Genomic DNA, 25787 nt, shown 5'->3' with positions numbered 1-25787 from the left:
GGATTCCTTCACCCCACCCCACCCCCACTAGGGCTATCTGTACCTTGCTTGTCCTGCTTTCTACCCTTAATTAGCACATTCCTTTAGATAATATCACCACCTTCAACACCTCTTTGTCCTTTGGTCTGTGACATCTTTTGGTTATCTCCACTTATCACTGGCCCTCTACCAAGCTCTTCTTGTCCCAGCACTGCCCCCACCCCCCTTCAACCAGCTTATATTTCACTCCTTTTCTCCTTAGTTCTGTTGAAGGGTCATAGGGTCATAAGGACTCGAAACATCAACTGTGCTCCGCTCTGCCGATGCTGCCAGACCTGCTGAGTTTTTCCAAGTATTTTTGTTTTTGTTTTTGTTTTGGATTTCCAGCATCTGGAGTTCTTTGCTTTTATCTCTGTGTTTAATTGACTGCCACTTCTCTTCAAGGAATGCCTACCTTGAAGAGGTTTTTGCTCTTCTCTCCGTCAGGATTCTCGTACCTCTCTTTTGCCCTGTTTACCTTCATTGCTTTCCATTTCTCTCCTGGTGTTTGACAAGGTGTTTACTAAAACCCGCTTTCACAGCCATTTTTCCTTTCTCAGTGACTGTCTCCGTCTCCAACTTACCCCACGTGGATTTCAACTGAAATTCCATCCCTCATGTTTCGAACCCACCCAGGATTACACGTATCTCCGGAACATACAACGGTCCTCGGGCTACTCTTCCCGTTGCATTCTGAGATCCACACTCAGTGCCATGTGCCGCCATATGAACACACTTGACCTCTCCCTCCAGCAGCACTGCCGCACCCTTTTTCAAAGCTGCGTGTGCCCCCAGTTTCATTTTATTCTTCATCTCATCCGACGCCTCAACAAGAAACTTTTTCTCTTTCTCTCAAGTGCAAAGGAATGCAAGCTCCAACAACTCATCGACACCAACACCCATCCAGGACCCTCCACCCCTGTCTGCCCCTCAGTCCCCATCCCGTCTTCCAATCACAGCCCTGGCTGTGTATTCACAATACACCCTGACCTTCCCCTCTCTGATGCTAAACGTTCAGTGCTCAGCAAAGGACTCAGTTTCATACCCTTACGCCCTCATCTCAATGAATTTCGGGCTCGGCACGATGCTGAACTCTTCTTCCGCCGCCTTCGTCTCCGGGCTCACTTCTTTGGGCAGGAGTCCTCTCCCCGTTCAACAGATCCTTTTACCCACCTCCAATATTCTCCCTTCACCTGGACCCCTCCCTCTGGATTCTTACCTCCTCTTGATCTTTTCATTGAGAACTGTCGGTGTGACATTAGTCAATTTCTCTGCTCCTCTCACCCATTCTAACCTGTCTCTCTCTGAACTTGCTGCATTCCGTTCTCTCAGGTCCAACTCTGACATTGTCATCAAACCCGCTGACAAGAGTGGTGCTGTTGTTGTCTGGCGCACTGACCTCTACCTCGCAGAGGCTGAGCATCAACTCGCAGACACATCCTCCTACCTCTCCCTGGACCATGACCCCACCACTGAAAATCAAGCCATTATTTCCAGGACTGTCACTGACCTCATCTCCTCTGGAGATCTTCCTTCCACAGCTTCCAACCTGATAGTTGCCCAACCTTGCACAGCCCGCTTCTACCTCCTACCCAAAATCCGCAAACAGGACTGTCCCGACAGACCGATCGTGTCAGCCTGTTCCTGCCCCACAGAACTCATTTCTCACTATCGTGACTCCATTTTCTCTCCCCTTGTCCAGTCCCTTCCCACCTACATCCGTGATTCCTCTGACACCCTACATCACATCAACAATTTCCAGTTCCCTGGCCCCAACCGTCTCCTCTTCACCATGGACATCCAATCCCTCTACACCTCCATCCCCGACCGGGATGGTCTGGTGGCTCTCCGCTTCTTCCTCGACCAGAGGCCCGAACAATCCCCATCCACCACTACTCTCCTCCGTCTGGCTGAACTTGTTCTCACACTGAACAATTTCTCCTTCAACTCCTCTCACTTCCTCCAAATAAAAGGTGTGGCTATGGGTACCCGCATGGGCCCCAGCTATGCCTGTCTCTTTATGGGGTATGTGGAACATTCCTTGTTCCAATCCTACTCTGGCCCCTCCCACAACTCTTTCTCCAGTACATCAATGATTACTTCAGTGCTGCTTCATGCTCTCGTCGGGACCTGAAAAAATTTATTAATTTTGCTTCCAATTTCCACCCCTCCATCATTTTCACATGGTCCATCTCTGACACTTCCCTTCACTTCCTTGACCTCTCTGTTTCAATTTCTGGTGATAGACTGTCCACCAATATCCATTACAAGCCTACCGACTCCCACAGCTACCTCGACTACAGCTCCTCACACCCCGCTTCCTGTAAGGACTCCATCCCATTCTCTCAGTACCTTCGCCTCTGTCACATCTGTTCTGATGATGCCACTTTCAAAAGCAGTTCCTCTGACATGTCTTCCTTCTTCCTTAACCGAGGTTTTCCACCCACGGTGATTGACAGGGCCCTCAAACGTGTCCGGCCCATCTCCCACGCATCCGCCCTCACACCTTCTCCTCCCTCCTAGAAACATGATAGGGTCCCCCTTGTCCTCACTTATCACTCCACCAGCCTCTTGTATTCAAAGGGTCATCCTCTGCCATTTCCGCCAACTCCAGCATGATGCCACCACCAAACATATTTTCCCTTCACTCCCCCTAGTGGCATTCCATAGGTATCGTTCCCTCCATGACACCCTGGTCCACTCCTCCATTACCCCCTACTCCTCAACCCCCTCTAACGGCACCTTCCCATGCAAACGCAGAAGATGCAACACCTGCCCCTTCACTTCCCCCCTCCTCACCATCCAAAGGCCCAAACACTCTTTTCAAATGAAGCAGCATTTCACTTGCACTTCCCTCAAATTAGTCTACTGCATTCGTTGCTCCCAATGTGGTTTCCTCTACATTGGAGAGACCAAACGCAGACTGGGTGACCGCTTTACAGAACACCTTCGGTCTGTCCACAAGCATTACCCAGATCTCCCTGTCGCTTGCCATTTCAACACTCCACCCTGCTCTTTTGCCCACATGTCCGTCCTTGGCTTGCTGCATTGTTCCAGTGAAGCTCAACGCAAACTTGAGGAACAGCACCTTATCTTCCAATTAGGCACTTCACAGCCCTCAGGACTGAATATTGAGTTCAACAATTTTAGATCATGAACTCTCTCCTCCATCACCACCCCCTTTCCGTTTGTTTTCCCCTTCTTTTTGTTTTTTCCAATAACTTATATAGATTTTTCTTTTCCCACCTATTTCCATTATTATTTTTAAATGTATTTCCATCCATTGTTTTATCTCTACCTTTTAGACTTTTTAGATTCCTTCACCCCACCCAACCACACTATGGCTATCTGTACCTTGCTTGTCCTGCTTTCTACCCTTAATTAGCACATTCCTTTAGATAATATCATCACCTTCAACACCTCTTTGTCCTTTTGTCTGTGATATCTTTCGATTATCTCCACTTATCACTGGCCCTCTACCTAGCTCTTCCTGTCCCAACCGCACCACCCCCCACCCTTAAACCAGCTTATATTTCACCCCTTTTCTATTTTTACTTAGTTCTGTTGAAGGGTCATGAGGACTCGAAATGTCAACTGTGCTCCTCTCCACCGATGCTGCCAGACCTGCTGAGTTTTTCCAGGTATTTTTGTTTTTGTGTTTTGGATTTCCAGCATCCGCAGTTCTTTGCTTTTATAAAAAGGGAATGAATTTGGTCTTGACTGGTGGCACAAAACAGGTGATTCCAGGGTATAAAGCAGGTTGCCAATTTGTGCTATCACCCAAGATGCCCAATACGTCTATAATTTTTTGTCATGACAAATCACTTGTCCAATATATAATTTAGGATAATATCCAGGTCAATGTATATTAGTGATAGCAAGTGCTGGGGAGTGAGCGTTAAATTATTATGTTAAGGACTGCCCATTACTTGCATTGATTTCTACTTCTTTAGCTGCCCTTTGTTCAGTGTTGCTGATGCCCTTTGCATCTCTGGAGGACAGCATTGTGAGAAGGGTTGAGTTAGTATCTGTCTGTCTCATGCAGTAGCATGGTGTGGTGAGGGTTGTTGGCAGTGTGCAGGCGAATGATTGGCAATAACGTAGGCCATGACAAGCAAATCATTTACTTAGTTGATGATTTCCAATTGGCCTGGTCAGTTTCATAGACATTTTGGCACGGTATCCTAATAAAATATTACCCTTTGAATAGTTGTTATCGTGTTTATGGGAGCAGAGTTTATCTTGTGAGGCATGCCAAAGTGTATATATTTATGAGAAGTTGCTTGACAGCTGAACTCATTTAAGATTTCAACATGTTCCAGCACCTGCTTTTGATTCTCTGCCTCAGTAAGGATGGACCATGACTTCAAATTTTTTGCTTCTGCTAATCAGTCGGCTTAGAATGCATTGACTGAAATGAATGAAAAGGAGTGGCCAGTCATTTATGTATTGAATGTTAATGTTTTTTTTTTTGTTTCTTCCCTGTTTTGTCTTTTTCTTTCTGTGTGGTAGGGACTGTCGCTTCGAGCACACGCGTCGTTGCTGGGGAGGAAGCAAAACCACACAGCTGGCCATGGCAGGTAAGGAGACCTCACTGGCAGCACACTACTGAGCAGTCAGAACACGGCAACACTTTTCCAGCTTTGAAGTTTAAGAGTATAAAGTATACAGGGTTTTCTATTCCCTATGATATATTGTAGGTAGATTAAGTTAGGGACATGGACTGGTTAGGTGAGTGGGCAAAAATTTGGCAGATGGAGTATAATGTGGGAAAATGTGAGTGTGTCCACTTTGGCAGGAAGAATAAAAAAGCGGTATATTACTTAAGTGGAGAGAGACAGCAGAATTTTGTGGTATAAAGGAATCTGGGTGTCTTGGTGCATGAATCAAAAAAAGCTAGTATGCAGTTATAATAAGTGATTAGGAAGGCAAATGGAATGTCAGTTTTATTGCAAGGGGAGTGGAGTATAAAAGTAGGGAAGTGTTGCTTCAGCTAAACAGGGCCTTAATAAGATCACATCTGGAGCACTGTGGACAGTTTTGGTCCCCTTACTTAAGGAAGGATATAGTTGCATTGGAAGCAATTCAGAAACGATTCATTCCACTGATTCCTGGATTGAAGGGATGTCTTATGAGGAAAGGTTGAGCAGGTTGGGCCTATACTCATCTGTCTAGAAGAATGGGAGTTGATCTTATTGAAACATATAATATTTGAGAGGACTTGAGAGGGTGGATGCAGGGAGACTGTTTCCCCTTGTGGGGGGAATCCAGAACTAGGGGACACAGTTGAAAAATAAGGAGTCTCCCAGTTAATACAGAGATGGGGAAGAATTCTTTCTCTCAGAGGGTTGTTACAGTTTGGAATTTTTTTTCCCCAGAGAACAGTGATTAAATATATTCAAGGCTGAGTTATATTTTTGAATGACGTAGGAGTCAAGGGTTATGGGAGAAAGGCAAGAAAGCAGAGTTAAGGCCACAATCAGGCCAACCATAATTTTATTGAATGGCAGAGGAAGGTCAGGGGGCCCAATTTCCTACTCCAGCTCCTATTTCTTATGACCTTATACTGTGCATTTGTTATTCATTAAGAAATATCGGGTGGAATCATTCCAGATTTGTGCTAAGTGCAGCAGCGGGCATGAAAAAAGACGTTTCACCCGCTGGTTGTAATGACGGGACTTTGCGCCATACTGTCTCCTTCCCAGCCTCATTAATAGTGCATTCTTGAGAAACACTCCGGATCATTGGCGGGCGGGATCGGATTTGCCTGCCATGGCATGACCTCAGCGCTTCCTCGCTCTGGGCGCCATATTTAAAGCACACCAGAGCACAGCCTACTTCATGTCTTCAGGCCAGGACTGCTCCAGGCCACAGGTGGCTCCGAAAACAAAGTAGACAGCAACTCCCAAATTCAGTGACGCCTCTCTGGAGTGCCTGCTGTACGCATTATAAGACTACCCTGATGTCCTCTACTCCTCTTTAGATGCAGGCCGTCCACCAGGATCAAAAATCCAGCCTGGGAGGCAGTGGCAGTGGCAGTCAGCGCCACTGGAGTACAGAGGAGGTCAGCCATCCAGTGCAGGAAGAGGATGAATGCTGTAATTCGTTCCGCCAGGGTAAATCAACCACCTCATCACTCTCAACTCACACACTCACAAATGCATCACACATCCACAGGGATCTCACACCTCAAAGGACAACACCACTAACTCTCACACACCCAGACTTCTCTATTAGATGCATATGCTCTGGGGCTGGCGTCCTCATCCCGTCCATGGCTCTGCTCATCACACACACATTCCATGCAGTGCCATGTGTCCTGCTCACAGTCTCTCCATTTGTCCCCATTTGTTCTCATCCAGCAGGAGAAGCTGGCTCACAACAGCAGGGAGAGGTCCCAGATTGGGGATGGAATGGCCCATATTAGGCCCCTCACTCACTTTGAGGCATATGTCATTGCATAGGCTGCTGAGGACATGGACCGTGCATGCAGCAACAGTGAGGTCAGCGGTGAACAACCACATGAGGATCCTGCACCACATCATCCCTCTCTCAATGCGAGCACTCTCTAACCTGCTTATGATTCTGCTGCCATGCACTAATTATCTCTACTTTGGTTCACAGGGAGCTCTGTCAAGCAACTGATACCCTCAGCCAGCCAGCCCTTCAGCTCTATCCATGTCCTCACCTCCAGCCAAGAGGGCACCTCCTCCATTGAAGAGCTGGAAATAAGCACCCTGGAAGATCAGTCACAACGCTTACCCACACCCTGCACCAGTGTAGAGATGCACACTTTGGTGGGACCTAGGTCTAGAGCAGGTTCAGGTTCACAATCTGGTGGTAACTGCATGAGCACACGTCTGCAGTAGGAGGAGGCAGGTTCAGCTGAGCTCCCCAGCACTCAGAGGAATGCTGGGGAAGAGGCATCTGTGAGGTGTGAGTCAGATGTCAAGCCTCTAGATTTGGCCTCCCAAATCATCATGGAGAATCAGCAGAAGGCAGGGAAACATCACGCAGTGCTTTTGGAACCTCTCAGAGTGGCACTTAAGTCAGAGGAGTGCATCCACCTGTTCTCTGATGAAGTGGTGCCCACATGTGCATGCAAAGAGGTCTCCATGGGAAAGATGGCAGACGCCATAGTGACCCTGGTCCAGCAGAACACAGAGATGCGCGCAGACCTGCACTCCATTGCGACAGCCATTGGTTAGTTCCTGCAGTGGCAGCTCAAGAGGGAAACAGGGCACCTCAACATCCCTCTAGGTGCTCCTTCCCCTCAAGGAGTCAGGCCAGGGCCCTCGGACACCCAAAGGGAGGAGGTGTTGCAGCTGGACACCCCTGGGTCATCCACTCAGGAATCTCAGAGGCTGTCTGCTCCCTCTGAGTCCACTTTGTCTATGACCCCCTCAACCTCATCCTCTGTCACCGCAGTGGGAGCAGCTGATCAACAGGAGGACAGCCAAAGCACCCAGGGCCCTCAAGTCCTCGGCTCTCCAGAGGACACATGCTGAAGTCATCAGATGCAATAGGACCAACCACTACAAAGGCTGTCTCCACCCGTTAAGAATTTTTGATCACAAGTGGTTGCATGAGTGAGCGCATTTTGTCACTTTATAATCTGAAAATATATTCACTTTCACTGAATAATGTGTAATGTTGTCTTTCGGCTTTCATTGACAGGCTTCGCGAGTCCTCCCACTGCATCTCCCCGTCCCCTCGCCTCCACCGCACCTCCCACCCACTAAGAGTTCAGCTGCATGCAGCCGGACCATGAGTGATTCTGGAGGGAGAAGTGTGTGCCTGGCTGGGCATTTTGGAGCCCGTGCAAGCACTCTCCCATGCACGTGGAGCCTTCATTCATCACACTCATCTCACTGTCCCGAGCATTTTCAATGCTGTCTACTGGGGTTCTCTTTCAGTTGTCCATCTGAGCTGATCCGTATCTCCGCCCACCCACTGACTGCACTCCCATGCTGCACCTGTGCCCATCCAACACGAGGCTCCGCTCACTTTCAATTTCTGCAATTATCATTAGCTCCCCATCCTTTCCCCTTCCCCAGTCACACATGTCCTTTTCCCTATCACTGTTGAACCCCTTGGCATCACCTTCCACCTCCCCACTGTCACTTACCAACCCAAACCCTTGTCATTTCAGGGTGAATGTGCATGTTCCCTGCCTTCCTAAAAATCCCACCCCCATCCACATTGACCTCCCCGACCTCTTCCTTCCCACCTCCAGGGTCTGTGTCTGCCTCTGAGTCTCCACCAACCATCTTCGCTGTCCCTTCTACCATTACCGATGCATCCCTACCCTCCCACCCTACGGCTCCTTCTGCCCCTTCTCACATTTGCTATTCCCTCCTACAGTGCTCACCCTCCCCAGGAGGTAGTCATTGATTCCACAGACCCCTCCCTTGCACGTTCACCTGGACATCCACCCATTACTCCCTCCTCCACCATAACTCCCTCCTCCTCCAGACACCTTCCCCTCTCCAAACTCCTTCCTCCCCCAAGACACCTTTGCCCTTCCGAACTCCCTCCTGCACTTGGACATCTTCCCCTCTCCGAACTGATTTCTGCCCCTCATGTCGAGTTCCTCCCACCCCCCCACCCACCATGATGCCCGCTGCCAATGGGACTGGACAATTCTGCCCTATCTGCCATTCACTATAATATTCTGGTTTTTGGTGATTATAGGACACCAAAACCAAAATTCAAGCACAAATGGACTGAACTTATGCCATGTATGCTCTAGTTAATTGTACAGGGCATAAGCGCCTAACCAGAAATCTTTAAAGGAAGGCCATGAAATAAAGGTCCCTGAAATTTTCAGTTCTTATTTTATTAGATTAAGCAGAACCAAAAAAATTGCAGCTTACTAGAAGCTGCTAATGTATTTGAGTTAGCTGCTGATACCCGCTCCCCCCCATCTCCATGCCCCTCCTTCCAGGCCCAATCTGCCATCTTGTTCAGAGGAGGAGCTATCTCACCTGCTCTGCATTGAAGGCACCGGTTTTGCACCTGCAGCTCACCAGCAACATTCAACTGAAGCCTAAAGCTGAATTCGGCTCAATTTCCATTTGTCAGTTCTTGAAATATTGAGCTGGATTTTACCAGCCCCAGGAAAATAGCAGGGAGCCATCAGGACAGCTCCATGAGGCATTACCCCCTCCCGGAGATTTTTCCAGGGCTGGGCTGGGAACTGGATAGACTGCACACTTCACGGAGGCAAGTTGCCAATTAGTCAGCGTAAGGACAAAATACCATGAGTGCTGGAAATCTGAAATAAAGATAGAAAATGTTAGAAACACTCAGCATGTCTGACAGTATTGGTGGAGAGAGAACCAGAGTTAACATTTCATCTCGACCTTTCATCAGAACTGGTTAGAAAGGTCATTGACCTGAAACGTTAACTCTCTTTCTCCCTCCACAGGTACTACAGGACCTGTTGAATATTTCCAACATTTTCCGTTCCTATTTTAGAATTTCCTGTACTCAGTTTCCTATATCCACATTTGCTTTGCTTTTCTTTGTTCTGTTGGCCAATGCTATTGGATTGGAATGCCATTTCCTACTTCACAGCAGCCATCCTTGTAATTCTCTGGCCTCAAACTATGGGGTACATTTCTGGTGCTTATTGAGAGCCCTGAGTCCATTTTGCACCTGTAAAAATAATAATTAAATATGTGTTTTTTTTTTTGCTTTTAGGCATCTTTGCAGTTTGCTTATGCCCACGACCCTGATTTCTTTCAACATATGTGTGGTGGATCCCTAATTTCTGCAAAGTGGGTCATGACTGCTGCCCATTGCATTGTTGAGTAAGTGTTTTGTTTAGGAGCAGACGCTTTGCACAATCACTTTGATACTGAGCGTATTTCCTTACAATGATATAAAATAGAATTATAACCAATGTGACATATTAGACACACATAGGAACATGTGAACTACTAGACAAAGATCAACCAAGCTCCATCAAAATTGCTTTCTATTGCTTTAGCAGTCGCATGATACAATGATGATGAACAGTTGACTAATTATAGCCATCAATCTCTAACAATTAGTTCCACAGCAGAACCAACATGATGCAGCAAAAAGCCCAGTGGTGGCACCATTGACCTGAAGGCATTTTCCTCCCAAGATTGCTACACTCATCATGTCATGTCTCAAATTACATATAAATTTTATCACAAAAAATTATTTTCTAAAATAAATCTATCCAATTCGCATTTGAACCAATATTATCAGTTTCCACTATCTTCCCAGTGAGTTAGTTCAAAAGATTGACCGCTCACTCATTGAAATATTGTTAGTTCTGAACTTAGTTTCCTTTGAGCACAGGCTGTGCTACTGTCCTTACCAAGGTGAAATAACTTGTCATGGATTACATTATCTAGTACAATCATTGTAAGATTAAGGATAATTTGACATGTCATACAGATATTTCTAACACTTGCAGTTACCTTTTTAGACCACGATTTTGGTCAAAGCCTACAAATTCTGGCAATCTGTTTTGTTTTTATGGTTTCCTTGCCCTTGAAAGTCCCTTTCCATTTTGGAAACAGCAGTCCCACTGCAGCAAGCATCATTCTCCTCCAGCATTGGTGGGATTGCTCTTCACAGTAGCAAACTCTCCAGGAGCCTATCCTGCTTGCCAAATAAAGCTGGACTCAGGAAATTGGGTTGGGGTTAGGGTACTGTTTGAGAGGTAAGCAGAAACTCTGCCTCCTTGTTCCACCTCAAAGAGGTGAGTGTCCCCTACATTATTTTGCAATTAAGTGTGGATTTTTATTTCCTTTTATCAGGCGAGATGTTAATCCAAGACCTTGTCTGCTCTCTAAGGTGGATGTAAAGAATTCAATAGTACTATTTAAAAGAAGAGTCAGAAAATTCTCCCTGGTGTGCTGGCCAATATTTAACCCCCAACCAATGTCACTAAAACAGATTTATCTGGTGACTATCATATTGCTGTTCATATTTGCTGCATTTCCTATGTTACAACAGTAACTACACATCCAAGGTCCTTAAGTGGCTGTAAGGTGCTTTGGGAAGTCTTGAGGTTGTGAAAGGCTCCACTACAGGGGAAGAAGCTAGCTGTTTGGTAAGTATCTGGTAAGTGGATAAGTCTATTCTATTCCTAACGTTCAAAGTAGTACAAAAATTTGTGGAAAGACTTATAAAATACAGAAAAGAAAATAATTGAGTAATTAATTAAAGCACATAAAGATGGCAGGCCATGAGTGCAGGAGTGTCAGCCTCTGCAATTGTCCAACAGGTTTGAGGTTCTCTTAGCTTGTTTGGATGGGAGTAGGGTCTGCAGGTGGATGAGCTGATAGACCATGGCACTGCGGTACAGGTAGCCATTCAAGTTAGGGGAGCAAAAAGAAATGTAGAGGTATAGGGGACAGTATAGTGAGGGGGATTGACACTATATTCTGTAGCAAAGAGCGAGAGTCCAGACAGCTGTGTTGTCTGCCTGATGCCAAGGTTCAGTCATTTGCTCAGGGCAGGAGAGGAACTTAAAGTGGGAGGGGTAGGATCCAGTTGTTGTGGTCCATGTAGGTACCAACGACATAGGCAGAACATGGAAGGAAGTTCTGCACAGACAGTATGAGGAGCTCGGCACCAAATTAAGAAGCAGAACCTCAAAGGTAATAATCTCTGGGTTATTACCTGAGCCACGTACAAATTGGCATAGGGCAAATAAGCTCAGAGAAATGAATGCATGGCTTAACGACTGGTGTGAGAGAAGTTCTGGGGCACTGGCACCAGTACTAGGGAAAGTGGAGGCTGTACTGTTGGGATGGTCTACACCTGAACGCAAGTTCTGTCGAAGGGTCATGAGGACTCGAAACGTCAACTCTTTTCTTCTCCGCCGATGCTGCCAGACCTGCTGAGTTTTTCCAGGTAATTCTGTTTTTGTTTTACACCTGAACCATACTGGGACTGATTTTCTAGCGAGCTGTATAACTAGGGAGGTGGAGAGGGCATTAAACTAAATAGTGGTCAAGGGATCAAACTTGGGAAGATGTGGTAAACCAAAGAGTAGAGACAAGGCAAGAGGGCAAGGTACTAATGTGGGAAATGATAAACAGAACATGACAGGAAGGCACAGAGGGTACAAATCTAGGAGTAAGTCAGCAGGTAAGGCCAGACATTACAAAAATAATAAAAAGGACAAAATTAAAGTTCTGTATCTAAATGCACATAGCTTTTGAAACAAAATAGATGAACTGATAGCGCTAACTGAAATAAATAAGTATGATCTGATAGCCATTACAGAGACATGGTTGCAGGATGACATAGATTGGGCCCTGAATGTTGAAGGGTATGTGACATTTAGGAAGGACAGGAAGCTAGGAAAACGTTGAGGGGTGGCTCTGTTAATTAATGATGGTATTAGTGTAGTAGAGGGGGATGACCTAAGTTCAGGAAAACAAAATATAGAAGCAGTTTGGGTTAAGGTGAGAAACGATGAAGGCAAAAAGTCACTTGTTAGAGTAGTGTCCAGGTCCCCTAATTGAAAGTATATGGTGGGACAGAGCTTAAAGGAAGTGATAATGGGAGCTTGTCAGAAAGGTACAGCTATAATCATAGTGGATTTTAATCTACAAATAGATTGGAAAAACTAGATGGGCAAAGGTTGCCTAGATGAGGAGTTCATAGAATGTTTGTAGGATAGTTTCTTGGAACAGCATGTTCTGAAGCCAACAGGCTATACTAGATAAAAACAAAAAACTGCGGATGCTGGAGATTTAGGCTATACTAGACCTGGTACTGTGCGATGAGATGGGATTAATTGATAACCTTATATTGAAGGCAACTCTAGGTAGCAGCGACCATAAGATGAATGAATTTTACATTCAGTTTGAGGGAGAGAAGAGCGGGTCCAAGACTAACATTTTAAACTTAAATAAGATCAATTATGAGGGCATGAAAGCAGAGCTAGCTAGAGTGAACAGGAAAATGAGGTTAAGGGATAGGTCCATAGAGATGCAGTGGCAAGCTTTTAAAGGAATATTTCAGAATGCACAGGGCGGAATTTTCCATGCTCGTTGGAGCCAGGTATCATGTTGGGTGTGAGCAGACAATATGGCGGGAAGGCCAAAAATTGGTTTCATGACATCGTACAATTGTCCACTCTGCCCGTCAATGGTGGGCCACATTTCCTGCCGCCACATGTCAGGAACTTCATTTTAACACATCTGTATATCATTATAAGCCCTGCTCATCAGAATCATTCCCACATCAAATTTACCGTCCATATCAGTGGGAAAAGACGCCGGTGCAGAACACACCTTGACAAGTGTGACATGCAGAAGTCAGGACTTACTGTCAGGCCCTTGCTCACAAAGCAGACATCCAAGGTCCAAAAGATGCTGGGCACCGACAGCAATGGGACCCTGGAGGAACATGCATCACATGCTGGGTAGATTCTCATGGACTTGGTTCCGCCACAAAGCAGCTCACAGAAGGTGGAAGATCACCCTCAATGGTGGTCTCCCACCTTCGGGAAATAAAAGTGACAAATAAAAGTTTATGGTATAGGGAGTAACATATTGGCATGGATAGAAGATTGGCTAGGTAACAGGGAACAGAGAGTAGCCATAAATGTGCATTTTTCTGGTTGGGAGGGATCAGTGCTGGGGCCTTTTTTAAATTAATTTACAGGTTGTGGGCATTGCTGGATAGGCCAACATTTATTGCCTATCCCTAATTGCCCTTGAGAAGGTGGTGGTGAGCTGCCTTCTTGAGCCGCTGCTGGCCCTGTGCTGTAGGTACACCTACAGTGCTGTTAGGAAAGGAGTTCCAGGATTTTGGCCCAGCGACGGTGAAGGAACGGCAATATGTTTCCAAGTTAGGATGGTGAGTTGCTTGGAGGGGAACTTCCAGGTGGTGGTGTTCCAATGTATCTGCTGCCCTTGTCCTTCTAGATGGTAGTGGACATAGGTTTTGAAAGTGTTGCCTAAGGAGCCTTGGTGAGTTTCTGCAGTGCATCTTGTAGATGGTACACACTTGCTGCTGCCCGTCGATGGTTGAGGGGGTGAATGTTTGTAGAAGGGGTGCCAATCAAGCAGGCTGCTTTGTTCTGGATGGTGTCAAGCTTCTTGAGTGTTGGAGCTGCACTCATCCAGGCAAGTGGAGAGTATTCCATCACATTTCTGACTTGTGCTTTGTAGATGGTGGACAGGCTTTGAGGAGTCAGGAGGTGAGTTGCTCATTGCAGGACTCCTAGTCTCTGACCTGCTCTTGTAGCCACAGTATTTATATGGCCGGTCTAGTTCAGTTTCTGGTCAATGGTAATCCTCAAGGTGTTGATAGTGGGGGATTTAGCGATGGTAATGCCATTGAATGTCAAGGGACGATGGTTAGATTCTCTCTTGTTGGAAATGGTCATTGCCTAGAAGTTGCATGGTGCAAATGTTACTTGCCACTTGTCAGCCCAAGGCTGGATGTTGTCCAGGTCTTGTTGCATTTGGACAAGGACTCCTTTGGTATCTGAAGAGTCATGAATGGTGCTGAACATTGTGCAATCATCAGCAAACATCCCCACTCCTGGCCTTATGATGGAAGGAAGGTCATTGATGAAGCAGCGGAAGATGGTTGGGCCTAAGACACTGTCCCGAGGAACTCCTGCAGTGAGGTCTTGGAGTTGAGATGACTGATCTCCAACAACCATAACCATGTTCCTTTGTGCTAGGTATGACTTCAACCAGTGGAGAGTTTTCCCACTGATTCCCATTGACTCCAGTTTTGCTAGGGCTCCTTGATACCACACTTGGTCAAATGCAGTCCTTGATGTCAAGGGCATTCACTCTCGCTTCACCTCTGGAGTTCAGTTCTTTAGTCTATGTTTAAACCAAGGCTGTAATGAGGTCAGAAGCTGAATGACTCTGGTTGAACCTGAACTGAGTGTCAGTGAGCAGGTTATTTCTAAGCAAGCGCAGCTTGATAGCACTGTTGATGACCCCTTCCATCACTTTACTGATGAGCGAGAGTAGACTGATAAGGTGGTAATTGGACAGGTTGAATTTGTCCTGCTTTTTGTACACAGGACATACCTGGGCAGTTTTCCACATTGCCAGATATATGCCAGTGTTGTAACTGTACTGGAACAGCTTGGCTAGGGGCACAGCAAATTCTGGGGTACACATCTTCAGTACTATTTCTGGAATATTGTCAGGACCCATAGCCTTTGCAGTATCCAGCGCCTTCGGCCATTTCTTGATATCATGTGGGGTGAATAGAATTGGCTGAAGAGTGGCATCTGTGATGCTGGGACCTCCGGAGGAGTTCAAGATGGATCATCCACTCGGCAATTCTGGATGAAGATTTTTGCAAGTGTTCAGCCTTTTCTTTTGCACTGATGTGCTGGGCTCCTCCATCATTGAGCATGGGGATATTTGTGGAGCCTCCTCCTCCAGTGAGTTGTTTAATTGTCCACCACCATTCAAACTGGATGTGGCAGGACAGCAGAGCTTAGATGTGATCTGTTGGTTGTGGAATTGCTTGGCTCTGTCTTTCACTAGTTGCTTATACTGTTTGGCACGCAGGTAGTCCTGTGTTGTAGCTTCAAAAGGTTGACACCTCATTTTTAGTAATGCCTGGTGCTGCTCCTGGCATGCCCTCCTACACTCTTCATTGAACCAAGGTTGATCCCCTAGCTTGGTGGTAATGGTAGAGTGGGGGATATGCCGGGCCATGAGGTTACAGATTGTGGTTGAGAACAATTACACTGCTGCTGATAGCCCACAGTGCCTCATGGATGCCCAGGCTTGAGTTGCTAGATCTGTTCGAAATCAATCCCATTTAATACGGTGGTAGTACCACGTAAGACAATGGAGGGTATCCTCAATGTGAAGACGGGACTTCATCTCCACAAGGATTATGTGGTGGTCACTCCAAAACATACTGTCATGGACAGATGTATCTGCAACAGGCAGGTTGGTGAGGATGAGGTCAAGTTTGTTTTTCCCTCTTGTTGGTTCCCTCACCACCTGCCGCAGGCCCAGTCTAGCAGCTATGACCAGCTCGGTCTGTGGTGGTGCTACTGAGCCACTCTTGATGATGGACATTGAAGTCCCCCACCAGGGTACATGCTGCGCTCTTCCCACCCTCAGTGCTTCCTCAGAGGTATTCAACATTCAACAGCTGAGGGGGGGGGCGGTGTTGGGGGTGGGCGGGGTGGGTGGGGTGGGGGGGGCAGTGGTAAGTGGTAATCAGGAGGTTTCCTTGTCCATGTTTGACTTGATGCCATGAGACTTCAAGGTCTGGAGTCGATGTTGAGGACTCCCAAGGCAACTACCCCCCGACTGTATACCACCTCTGCTGGGTCTGTCCTGCTGATGGGACAGGTGATATCTGGGACATGATCTGTAAGGTATGATTCAGTGAGTGTGACTATGTCAGGCTGTTGCTTGACTAGTCTGTGAGACGGCTCTCCCAATTTTGGCACAAGCCTCCAGATGTTAGTAAGGAGGACTTTGCAGGGTCGACAGGGCTGGGTTTGCCATTGTCACTTCTGGTAACTAGATTGTTGCCGGGCAGTCTGTCCAGTTTCATTTCTTTTGATTGACTTTTTAGTGGTTTGATAGAACTGAGTGGCCTCAACATTTTACAATTCATATAAATGACTTGGATGAAGGGACAGATGGTATGGTTGCTAAATTTGCTGACAACACAAAGGTAGGTAGAAAAGTAAGTAATGAAGATGATGTAAGGAGGCTACAAAGTTACATAGGTAGGTGAAGTGAGTGGGCAAAGACCTGGCATTTTTTTTTATTTGTTCATAGGTTGTGGGATTTGCTGGCTGGGCCAGCTGGTCTCCTTATTTAAGGAAAGGTGTAAATGCATTAGAAATAGTTCAAAGAAGGTTTATTAGGCTAATACTAGGAATGGATGGGTTGTCTTATGAGGAAAGGTTGGACTGGTTAGGCTTGTATCCACTGGAGTAAGATGTGACTTAATCAAAATCTTTAAGATCTTGAGGGGTTTTGACAGAGTGGATGTGGAGAGGATGTTTCCTCGTGTGGGAGAATCTAGGAGTCACAGTTTAAGAATAAGGGGTTGCTCATTTAAATCAGCGATGAGGAGAATTTTTTTCTCTCAGAGGGTCATAAGTCTTTGGAACTTGCTTCCTCAAAAGGCAGTGGAAGTAGGGTCTTTGAGTATTTTTAAGGCAGAGCTAGATAGGTTCTTGATTAACAAGAGGTTGAAAGGTTATCGGGGATAGGCTGTAGGTTACAATCAGATCAGCCGTGATCTTATTGAATGGCACAGCAGGCTTGAGGGGCCTACTCCTGCTCTTACTCCTGTTCTTAATTTATATGTTCGTATGGAAGGCACTAAAGAAATGCAAGATTTTCTTTCTTTTTCTTTCAGCATCCCAGGAAGATTTGCTGTTGTTCTTGGAGAGCATGATCTGGAGAAGAAAGGCAATGAATATTTGCGACATATTGAATTGATCATAACTCATCCTGACTGGAATCCAAATTTCCTTGAAAAAGGGTAACTCAGACATGCATTTGAAAATTTACCAGTCTGCATTGAACTATTTTTAATTAACTCAATCCGAAATAACTTCCTTTTTCAAATTTATCTCCAGTGTAATGAATTGCTGATGATTTTTTCCCTTTATTCCTAAAGTTTTTCAAATACACCATTGTATTGGCTCTTCCTCACCCCTGCATAGTGTTGAAATCAAGATTCATCTATGTTCTTTCCCAGGGTTTTAAACATGTGGACCACTTACCCCCTCCTCTTTCCTTCTTCTTAAATTCTACCGGGCTTGCATTCAATGCTTAGATTCATATAATCAGTGCTTAATATCTTGGCTCAGTGGAGAGCACTCTTGCTTTTGATCCAGAAGACTGTGGTACTAGCCCCGCTAAAGCACACAATCCAGGCAGGTACTTCAGTGCAGTCATTGGGAAATGCTGTCTTATGAATGAGATGTTAAACTATGACTCTGGGCAGAATCTTGTTGAGGCTTCAGAGGTCTCACCTGTCAGCTGGAGGGCTGGCAAGAGGCCTGCGCTGCTTCTTTTCTGTAAGGTCCGTTGAACCCAATGCCAATCAGGCAGTGGCAAAGCCATTAGCAGGCCTTCCTCTGGAGGTCCCCGGAGGTGAAATTCTTGCCTAACGAGAGCTGCCAGCCAATCAGTGTTTGGCAACTCGAGCTTGGCAGCACCATGGAGGAGGTTGTGGCTGCTGCCTGAACAGTCCCCAGAGTCCCAGAATCGCAGAGCGACCCAAGACAAAGGTAAGTGACGTGGGGGAGATGGCGTTTCATGTGGTGAAGGTTGTGGCAGATGCATGCAGGGGGTTAGGAAGCAAGAGCAGTGCATGGTTCTCAACAGAACCCCCAACATCCCCGCGCACCCACCCCCCCCACCCCCGCACCCACCCCCCCCCCCCCCCCCCCCCCCCCCCCAAACCCCCCACCACCACCACCGACAACCATACCCCTCCCCGCCACCACTTCCCGATTACCAGTCTCTTGATCAGACAATGAGTGCTTTTGATCAAGGGACTCTCCCCTCTCGGAGGTGACAAGCTGCCCGCAGTTGCAGCTGTCATAGATGTTTCATGGCCACAGGCCCACCTGTAGCTGGGTTAATCCCAGCAGCAGTGGGATGAGGTCCTTAAGTGGTCCCCAATTGACGGTGGGGCAGGTAGGTTGACCATGGGCCTTCCTGCCCAGAACTTAATTCAGGTGGAGGTACGAAGGCAACAGAGTTCTGGTATGCCACCATCCCGCCTAAGTACATGCCCTTCCCCCCTCCAAGCTTGCCACCAATGAGAGCACAAGATTCCACCCTCTGTTCTATCCTCTCAGGAGTCTGTCAATGATCCCATGGCACAGTTTGAAGAAGAGCTTCAACTGATGGTCTGATCATTTATTTAATTCCTGTTTGTGGAAGCTTGCTGCACACAATTTAGCTGTTGCTTTTCCTACAATACAACAGTGACTACAATTTGTTCTATATAAGAACATAACAATAGAAGTTTCTCTAGGGTTCCTTACTGGATATACTGGTGCCATTTATGGATCATAGTTCTGATCTCCACCATGAGTGGAAACATCAGACAGAATTTTCTGGACCTGTGAGCTGTGGTTTTCATGGTGGGAGGGAGCAGAAAATTCAGAGAGGCCATAAGTCGGAATTCCGCCGGTGGGAAATCAATTTGGAATTTTTCCTTCATCACTTTCATGGTGGGCTGATGGCGGGTCAGGTTTTCCCCTGATCCACGGCTGGAAAGTATTTGCATGCATTACCAAATCATGAATAATTATTAAAAATGCTACTTACTGGAATCCCATTCTCCCTCCCAATTACGTGGCATGCCAGTGGGAAATTAGACCCGTCTAAATTACAATCAGTTATAAGTAGCATGCAGCTGTCCACCCTCACTTCACTTGTGACTTCAAGGTGAATGCAACATCCAAAGCCTACCTGCAACAGCGCTACTCTGGTTTCTCAGTAATGTCAGTGTGACGCCACACTGATGGGGGTGTAGGGTTGGTCTGCTCACGGTTGGTTGCCTTGGTACTCCGGGAGGTCTGCACTCAGTGTGTACTGTGGGCATCAGGCAGAGGGACAAGCATTGGGAAGGGGGGGTGGGTGGTGGGGGCAAGGATGAGAGAGACATGGGGGACAATGGGGTACGGTGGGGTTGGAGTGGGAGGAAGGATGCCAGCGACATGATGGACAAAGGGATATGGTGGGTTTGAAGAGTTGGGGGGGGGAAACGATGGCAGGCAGAGGGGAGACCAAGGATGGAGAAGCTGCAGCCCGATGTGGAAGACCAGAACACAGACACAGAAGTGGGTGGATGGGAATGGAACCGTATGAATGGGAGACTCCGGAATAGGTGGAGGGGTTTGCGTTAGGTGGCACTAGAAGGATGGGTTGCAGAGACTCATTGTAGGGTGGGGGTGGGGAAGGGAGGCTTTGCTGTGATCAGTCATGACATAATGGGAGAGCTCATTGAAAAACAGTCAGTCCCTGGTCTGGGGCCAAAAGGTCAGAGTGAGAGATTAAAGGCAGTCCTGGGTCTTAATGCACCTCACAGTCAGGGCGAGAGATTAAAGGCAGTCCTGGTGCTTTGTGGGCCATGTTACAGTGCTAATCATGGCGCGCACCTTGTAGTCCTGCTCTAGGGAGGAGCTCAAGTGGGATATGGCACAGCCCAGTGTGCAGGGCATGTTCATTGCCTTACAGTCAGTGGTAATGTGATTATATGGCTCAGTACAGGGCTGCAATCGGTTAGGGTTAGAGGAGGCATCTGCAGTCTGAGCACGGGGAAAGGGTAATAAAGTAGGGGGAGGTATTCGAAGCTCTCCTGGGGTGGGGGGGCTCTCCTGTGTATGTGACTGTGCACCCAGCTTCAAGGTGGAGACAGATGAGGTCCACATGGGGCAAGCACTGCAATGTCCACCATAATGACAATGGGATCCAGGGTTACGGGGGGAGTCTGTAGAATAACCGGAGAGAGCTCTACTTGGACATCATAAGATTCCAGGAACATTGGATTGACCCGACACTGACAGGGGGAGGGTCAAAGCTGGTCTCAAATTAAAAATGCAGTACCACCATCTTGAAACCCCGATGTTATTGAGCAGTTTAAAATTGAAACTGGAAAGAATCTACATAGGAGGGGTCTGAGGCAGTGTGGGAAGAATCCACAGCTGGACTAAGAGGCCCTTCACAGAGTCACAGAATCACACAATGCAGAAGAGGCCCTTCAGCCCATCGAGTCTGCATCGACATGTGAGAAACACCTGACCACCTACCTAATCCCATTTACTAGCACTTGGCCCACCTTGAATGTTATGACGTGCCAAGTGCTCATCCAGGTACTTTTTAAAGGATATGAGGCAACCTGCCTCCACCACCCTCCCAGGCAGCGCATTCCAGACCGTCACCACCCTCTGGGAAAAAAGTTTTCCTCACATCCCCCCTAAACCTCCTGCCCTTCACCTTGAACTTGTGTCCCCTTGTGACTGACCCTTCAAATAAGGGGAACAGCTGCTCCCAATCCACCTTGTCCATGCCCTTCATAATCTTGTACACCTCGATCAGGTCGCCCTTCAATCTTCTCTGCTCCAATTAAAACAATCCAAGCCTATCCAGTCTCTCTTCATAACTTAAATGTTTCATCCCAGGCAACAGCCTGGTGAATCTCCTCTGCACCCCCTCCAGTGTAATCACATCCTTCCTATAATGTGGCAACCAGGACTGCACACAGTACTCCAGCTGTGGCCTCACCAAGGTTCTATACAACTCCCACATGACCTCCCTACTTTTGTAATCTATGCCTCGATTGATAAAGGCAAGTGTCCCATATGCCTTTTTCACCAATTCACTAACATGCCCCTCCGCCCTCAGAGATCTATGGATACACACGCCAAGTTCCCTTTGTTTCTCAGAACTTCCTAGTGTCATACCGTTCATTGAATACTTCCTTGTCAAATTACTCCTTCCAAAGTGTATCACCTCACACTTTTCAGAGTTAAATTCCATCTGCCACTTATCTGCCCATCTGACCATCCCGGCTATATCTTCCTGTAGCCCAAGACACTCAACCTCACTGTTAACCACCCAGCCAATCTTTGTGTCATCCGCAAACTTACTAATCCTACCCCCCACATAGTCATCTATGTCATTTATATAAATGACAAACAATAGGGGACCCAGCACAGAGCCCTGCAGTACGCCACTGGACATTGGCTTCCATCCAGTCACTAAAGCAGCCTTCTGTCATCACATTCTGTCTCCTACAATTAAGCCAATTTTGAACCCACCTTATCAAATTACCCTGTATCCCATGTGCATTTGCCTTCTTTATAAGTCTCCCATGTGGGACCTTGTCAAAGGCTTTGCTGAAATCCATATAAACTACATCAACTGCACTGCCCTCATCTACACACCTGGTCAACTCCTCAAAAAATTCAATTAAATTTGTTAGGCATGACCTCCCTCTGACAAAGCCATGCTGACTATCCCTGATCAAACCTTGCCTCTCTAAATGGAGATAGATTCTCTCTTTCAGAATTTTCTCCAATAGTTTCCCTCCACTGACATGAGACTCACTGGCCTGTAGTTCACTGACTTATCTCTACAACCTTTCTTAAATAGCAGAACCACATTAGCTGTTCTCCAGTCCTCTGGCACCTCCCCCATGGCCAGAGAGGAATTAAAAATTTGGGTCAGAGCCCCAGCGATTTCCTCCCTTGCCTCCCTCAGCAGTCTGGGACACAAATCATCCGGACCTGGAGATTTGTCCACTTTTAAGCCTGCCAACACCTCCAATACCTTGTCTCTCCCTATATCAATTTGTTCAAGAACCGTGCAGTCTCTCTCCCCGAGTTCCATACCTTCATCCTTGGGTGAAGATGGATGTGAAGTATTTGTTCAACACTCTACCGATGTCCCCTGGCTCCACCCATAGATTGCTCCATTGGTCCCTAATGGGCCCTACTCTTTCCCTGGTTATCCTCTTCCCATTGATATACTTAGAAATTATCTTGGGATTTTCCCTACTTTTAACAGCCAGAGCTTTCTCATATCCCCTCTTTGCTCTCCAAATTGCTTTCTTAAGCTCCACCCTGCACTTTCTGTACTCCACTAATGCCTCCATTGAAATGCTCCCCTCGTACCTGCTAAAAGCCTCTCTTTTATATCTCATCGTATCCTGAATATCTCTGGTCATCCATGGTTCTCTGGGCTTGTTACTCCTTCCTATCACCCTAGAGAGAACATGTTGAGTCTGTACCCTCCCCATTTCCTTTTTGAACACCCCCAACCGCTCTTCTGTAGATTTCCCCACAAGTAGCTGTTCCCAGTCTACCTTGGCCAGATCCTGCCTTATTTTAATAAAATCCGCTCTCCCCCAATCCAAAACATTTTTTTGCAACTTGTCTATTTCTTTGTCTATAACAAGCTTAAATTGTACCATGTTGTGGTCACTATCACTAAAATGGTCCCCCATCACCACCTCAGCCACCTGTCTGGCTTCATTCCCCAGAATTAGGTCCAGCACTACACCGTCACCTGTTGGACCCTCTACATATTGACCTAAAAGGTTCTCCAGTACACATTTCAAGAAATCCACTCTATCCAAGCCCTTAACACTAGTCTATCCCAATTAATGTTGGGAAAGTTGAAATCACCTAATATAATTACCCTATTGTTATTGTTTTTACACACCTCCGCAAATCGTGCACATACTTGCTCCTCAATTTCCCGCTGACTATCTGGGGGTCTATAATAAACACCTAACAATGTGTCTGCCCCATTTTTATTCCTAAGCTCTACCCACAAAGCTTTATTCGATGCCCCCTCCTAGATATCATCTCTCCTAACTGCAGTAACTGACTCCTTAACCAATAATGTAATGCCTCCTCCTCTTTTACCCTCTCCCCTGTCTCACCTGAAAATTCTATATCCCAGAATGTTGAGCTACCAATCCTGCTCCTCCCTCAACCATGTCTCAATGATGGCTACGATATCACAATTCCACGTGTCAATCATCACCCTTAACTCATCCGTTTTACCTGTAATACTCCTGGCATTAAAGTAGAGGTTATCCAGCCTTGCCTTACTCCCTTGATATTTAATGCAGCTGTACTCCCTCTGACTTGTTTGTTTTACTGTATTATGATGTATCCCTATTCTGCTAACATTCTGTGTCCCCTCCCCCTGCTGAATTAGTTTAAACTCCTCCCAACAGCACTAGCAAACCCACCCGCAAGAATGTTAGTCCTGCTCTGGTTCAGGTGTAGGCCGTCCTGCTTGTACAGGTCCCACCTTCCCCAGAAACGGTCCCAGTTATCCAGGAATCTAAAACCCTCCGTCCTGCACCAACTCTTAAACCACGTATTCATCTGTGCTTTTCTCCTATTTCTGTGCTCGCTAGCACGTGGCACTGGGAATAATCCAGAGATTACAACCTGAGAGATCCTGCTTTTTAGTCTACTGCCTAACTCCCTGAATTGCTGATGCAAGACCTCATCCCTCTTTCTACCTATGTCATTGATACCAACATGTACCATGACCTCTATAAATACTTAACAAATGTGGCCCCAACACAGATCCTTGTGGATCATCACTCCCACCTTTTGCCTGGGTGAGTATCTATTTTTAACCTCTACTTTCTGTTTTCGGTTTTGCAGCTAACTTGCTATCCACTTTGCACCTTGTCCCCTGATTGGACATGCTTTGAACTTAGTCATGTATCTGCTATCAAAGGCCTTTTGAAACTCCACATATATTGGATCATCAGAGACCAGACATATGGCATCCAAGGAAGTCCCACTGTGCTGTCTCTGTGGGAATTTCCCAGGAAGTTTGAACTTCCGAAAGGTACTTCTCCTGCTCCCTAGGACCCTCCAAGAATGTCACTGACTCTGAGTGGGAGACTTCAGACAGTTTCAACTTACTAACTTGAATAATTACCCAGGAAATGTTCGACAGAAAAATTCTGGGGCAGAATATTGTGCTTGTTGGGCAGGTGCGTGTCCGACCCAAACGAGTGTAAAATGACGTGCCATGACGTCGGGCAAGTGTCCATACGTCATCATACATTCATGCAATATTTCAGTCGTCGGGTGCACTGCTGACACCCACGCGTGTCAGCCAACAATTAGCAGGCCTAATAAGGTCATTAAGGTTCTAATTAAATGAAATCTTTGGTTGCCCATCCATGGGCAGGATGAGGTTTCGATGTGATTAAAAAAAAATTTCTTTCAAACTAATTTCTAACATGTCCCTGTTCATGTGACAGAGTCACATGAGAGGACGTTATTAACATTTTTAAATTCTTCATTTTTCATTTTCAAAATTTTTCAGCTCCCTGAGGCAGATCTGTGCCTCAGGAAGCTTTTAATGTGTGCATCTCTGCACATGCGCACACATCTGCATTCGTGCTTCTCCTGCCCCCACCCTGGCAGCAATAAGCACTACAGCGCACGTTTTGCGCCAGCTGCCCATGTCAGGGCCCAATCGTTCGGTTTCGCGACCACTCCTGGACCCGTCCACTGCACCTGCCCGATAAGGGCAAAATTCTGCCCCTGGTCTAAATCATGGATTACTATACAACTGATCCACCCCAACCACCCATCCCCCAACTCTCCCTTCACCCTATAACTATCACCCACCAACCTGACTTGACTAGCCCTCACCTCCCAAATCCTTTGCCAATCCCCTGATATCTCCCTGACCCCCAACTCCCCTGTGACGCGACCTGACTAGATCCCACCTCCCGAATACCCCCCCAATCCCCTGACAGTCCCCTGACCCCCCGATACTCCCGGCCCGGCTAGCCCCCACCTCCCAAAAACCTCCCTCGGCATTCCCCTGACCCCCGACCTGACTAGCTTCTACCATCCAACTAGACCCGACCCCAACTCCTCCCAAACCCTCAACTCCCTACTGATATGACCGGAGTGCCCCCAAAACCAGCTATCCACTGATCCACGTACCCACTCATCCACCTGCCACCCAATGCACCTACCATCATACCACCTCACCCATCTGCCACCCTACCCACCTGCCAACTCACCCACCTACCATCCTAATACCTCACTCACTTGCCACCCTAACACCTCACCCACCTGGCACCCTACCCACCTGCCACTACCACCCACCTGCCACTCTACTTACCTACCAGTCTACCACCTCACTTGCCTAAAACCCAGCCACCTGCCACCCTATCTTCCTGGTACCTCACCCCACTGTACCCTAGCCACCAGCCACCCTACCACTTGCCAC

At 46.9% G+C, this 25787-nt stretch overlaps 1 protein-coding gene across 1 annotated transcript in view; it reads left to right on the top strand.

Moving 5' to 3' along the window:
* The window catches only part of LOC121278842 (elastase-1-like), a 51182-nt gene that overhangs the window by 3828 nt on the left and 21567 nt on the right, over positions 1-25787 (top strand). The window contains exons 2-4 of the mRNA XM_041189300.1: positions 4531-4598; positions 9724-9833; positions 17395-17520. Coding sequence (XP_041045234.1) covers positions 4531-4598; positions 9724-9833; positions 17395-17520 — 304 coding nt within the window. The remainder of the gene's footprint in view (positions 1-4530; positions 4599-9723; positions 9834-17394; positions 17521-25787) is intronic.

This window comes from Carcharodon carcharias, chromosome 6 (assembly GCF_017639515.1).
Source record: "Carcharodon carcharias isolate sCarCar2 chromosome 6, sCarCar2.pri, whole genome shotgun sequence".
Classification (NCBI taxonomy): domain Eukaryota; kingdom Metazoa; phylum Chordata; class Chondrichthyes; order Lamniformes; family Lamnidae; genus Carcharodon; species Carcharodon carcharias.
Note: the sequence above shows the minus strand (reverse complement) of the source record. Positions and strands in the feature narration are given on the sequence as shown.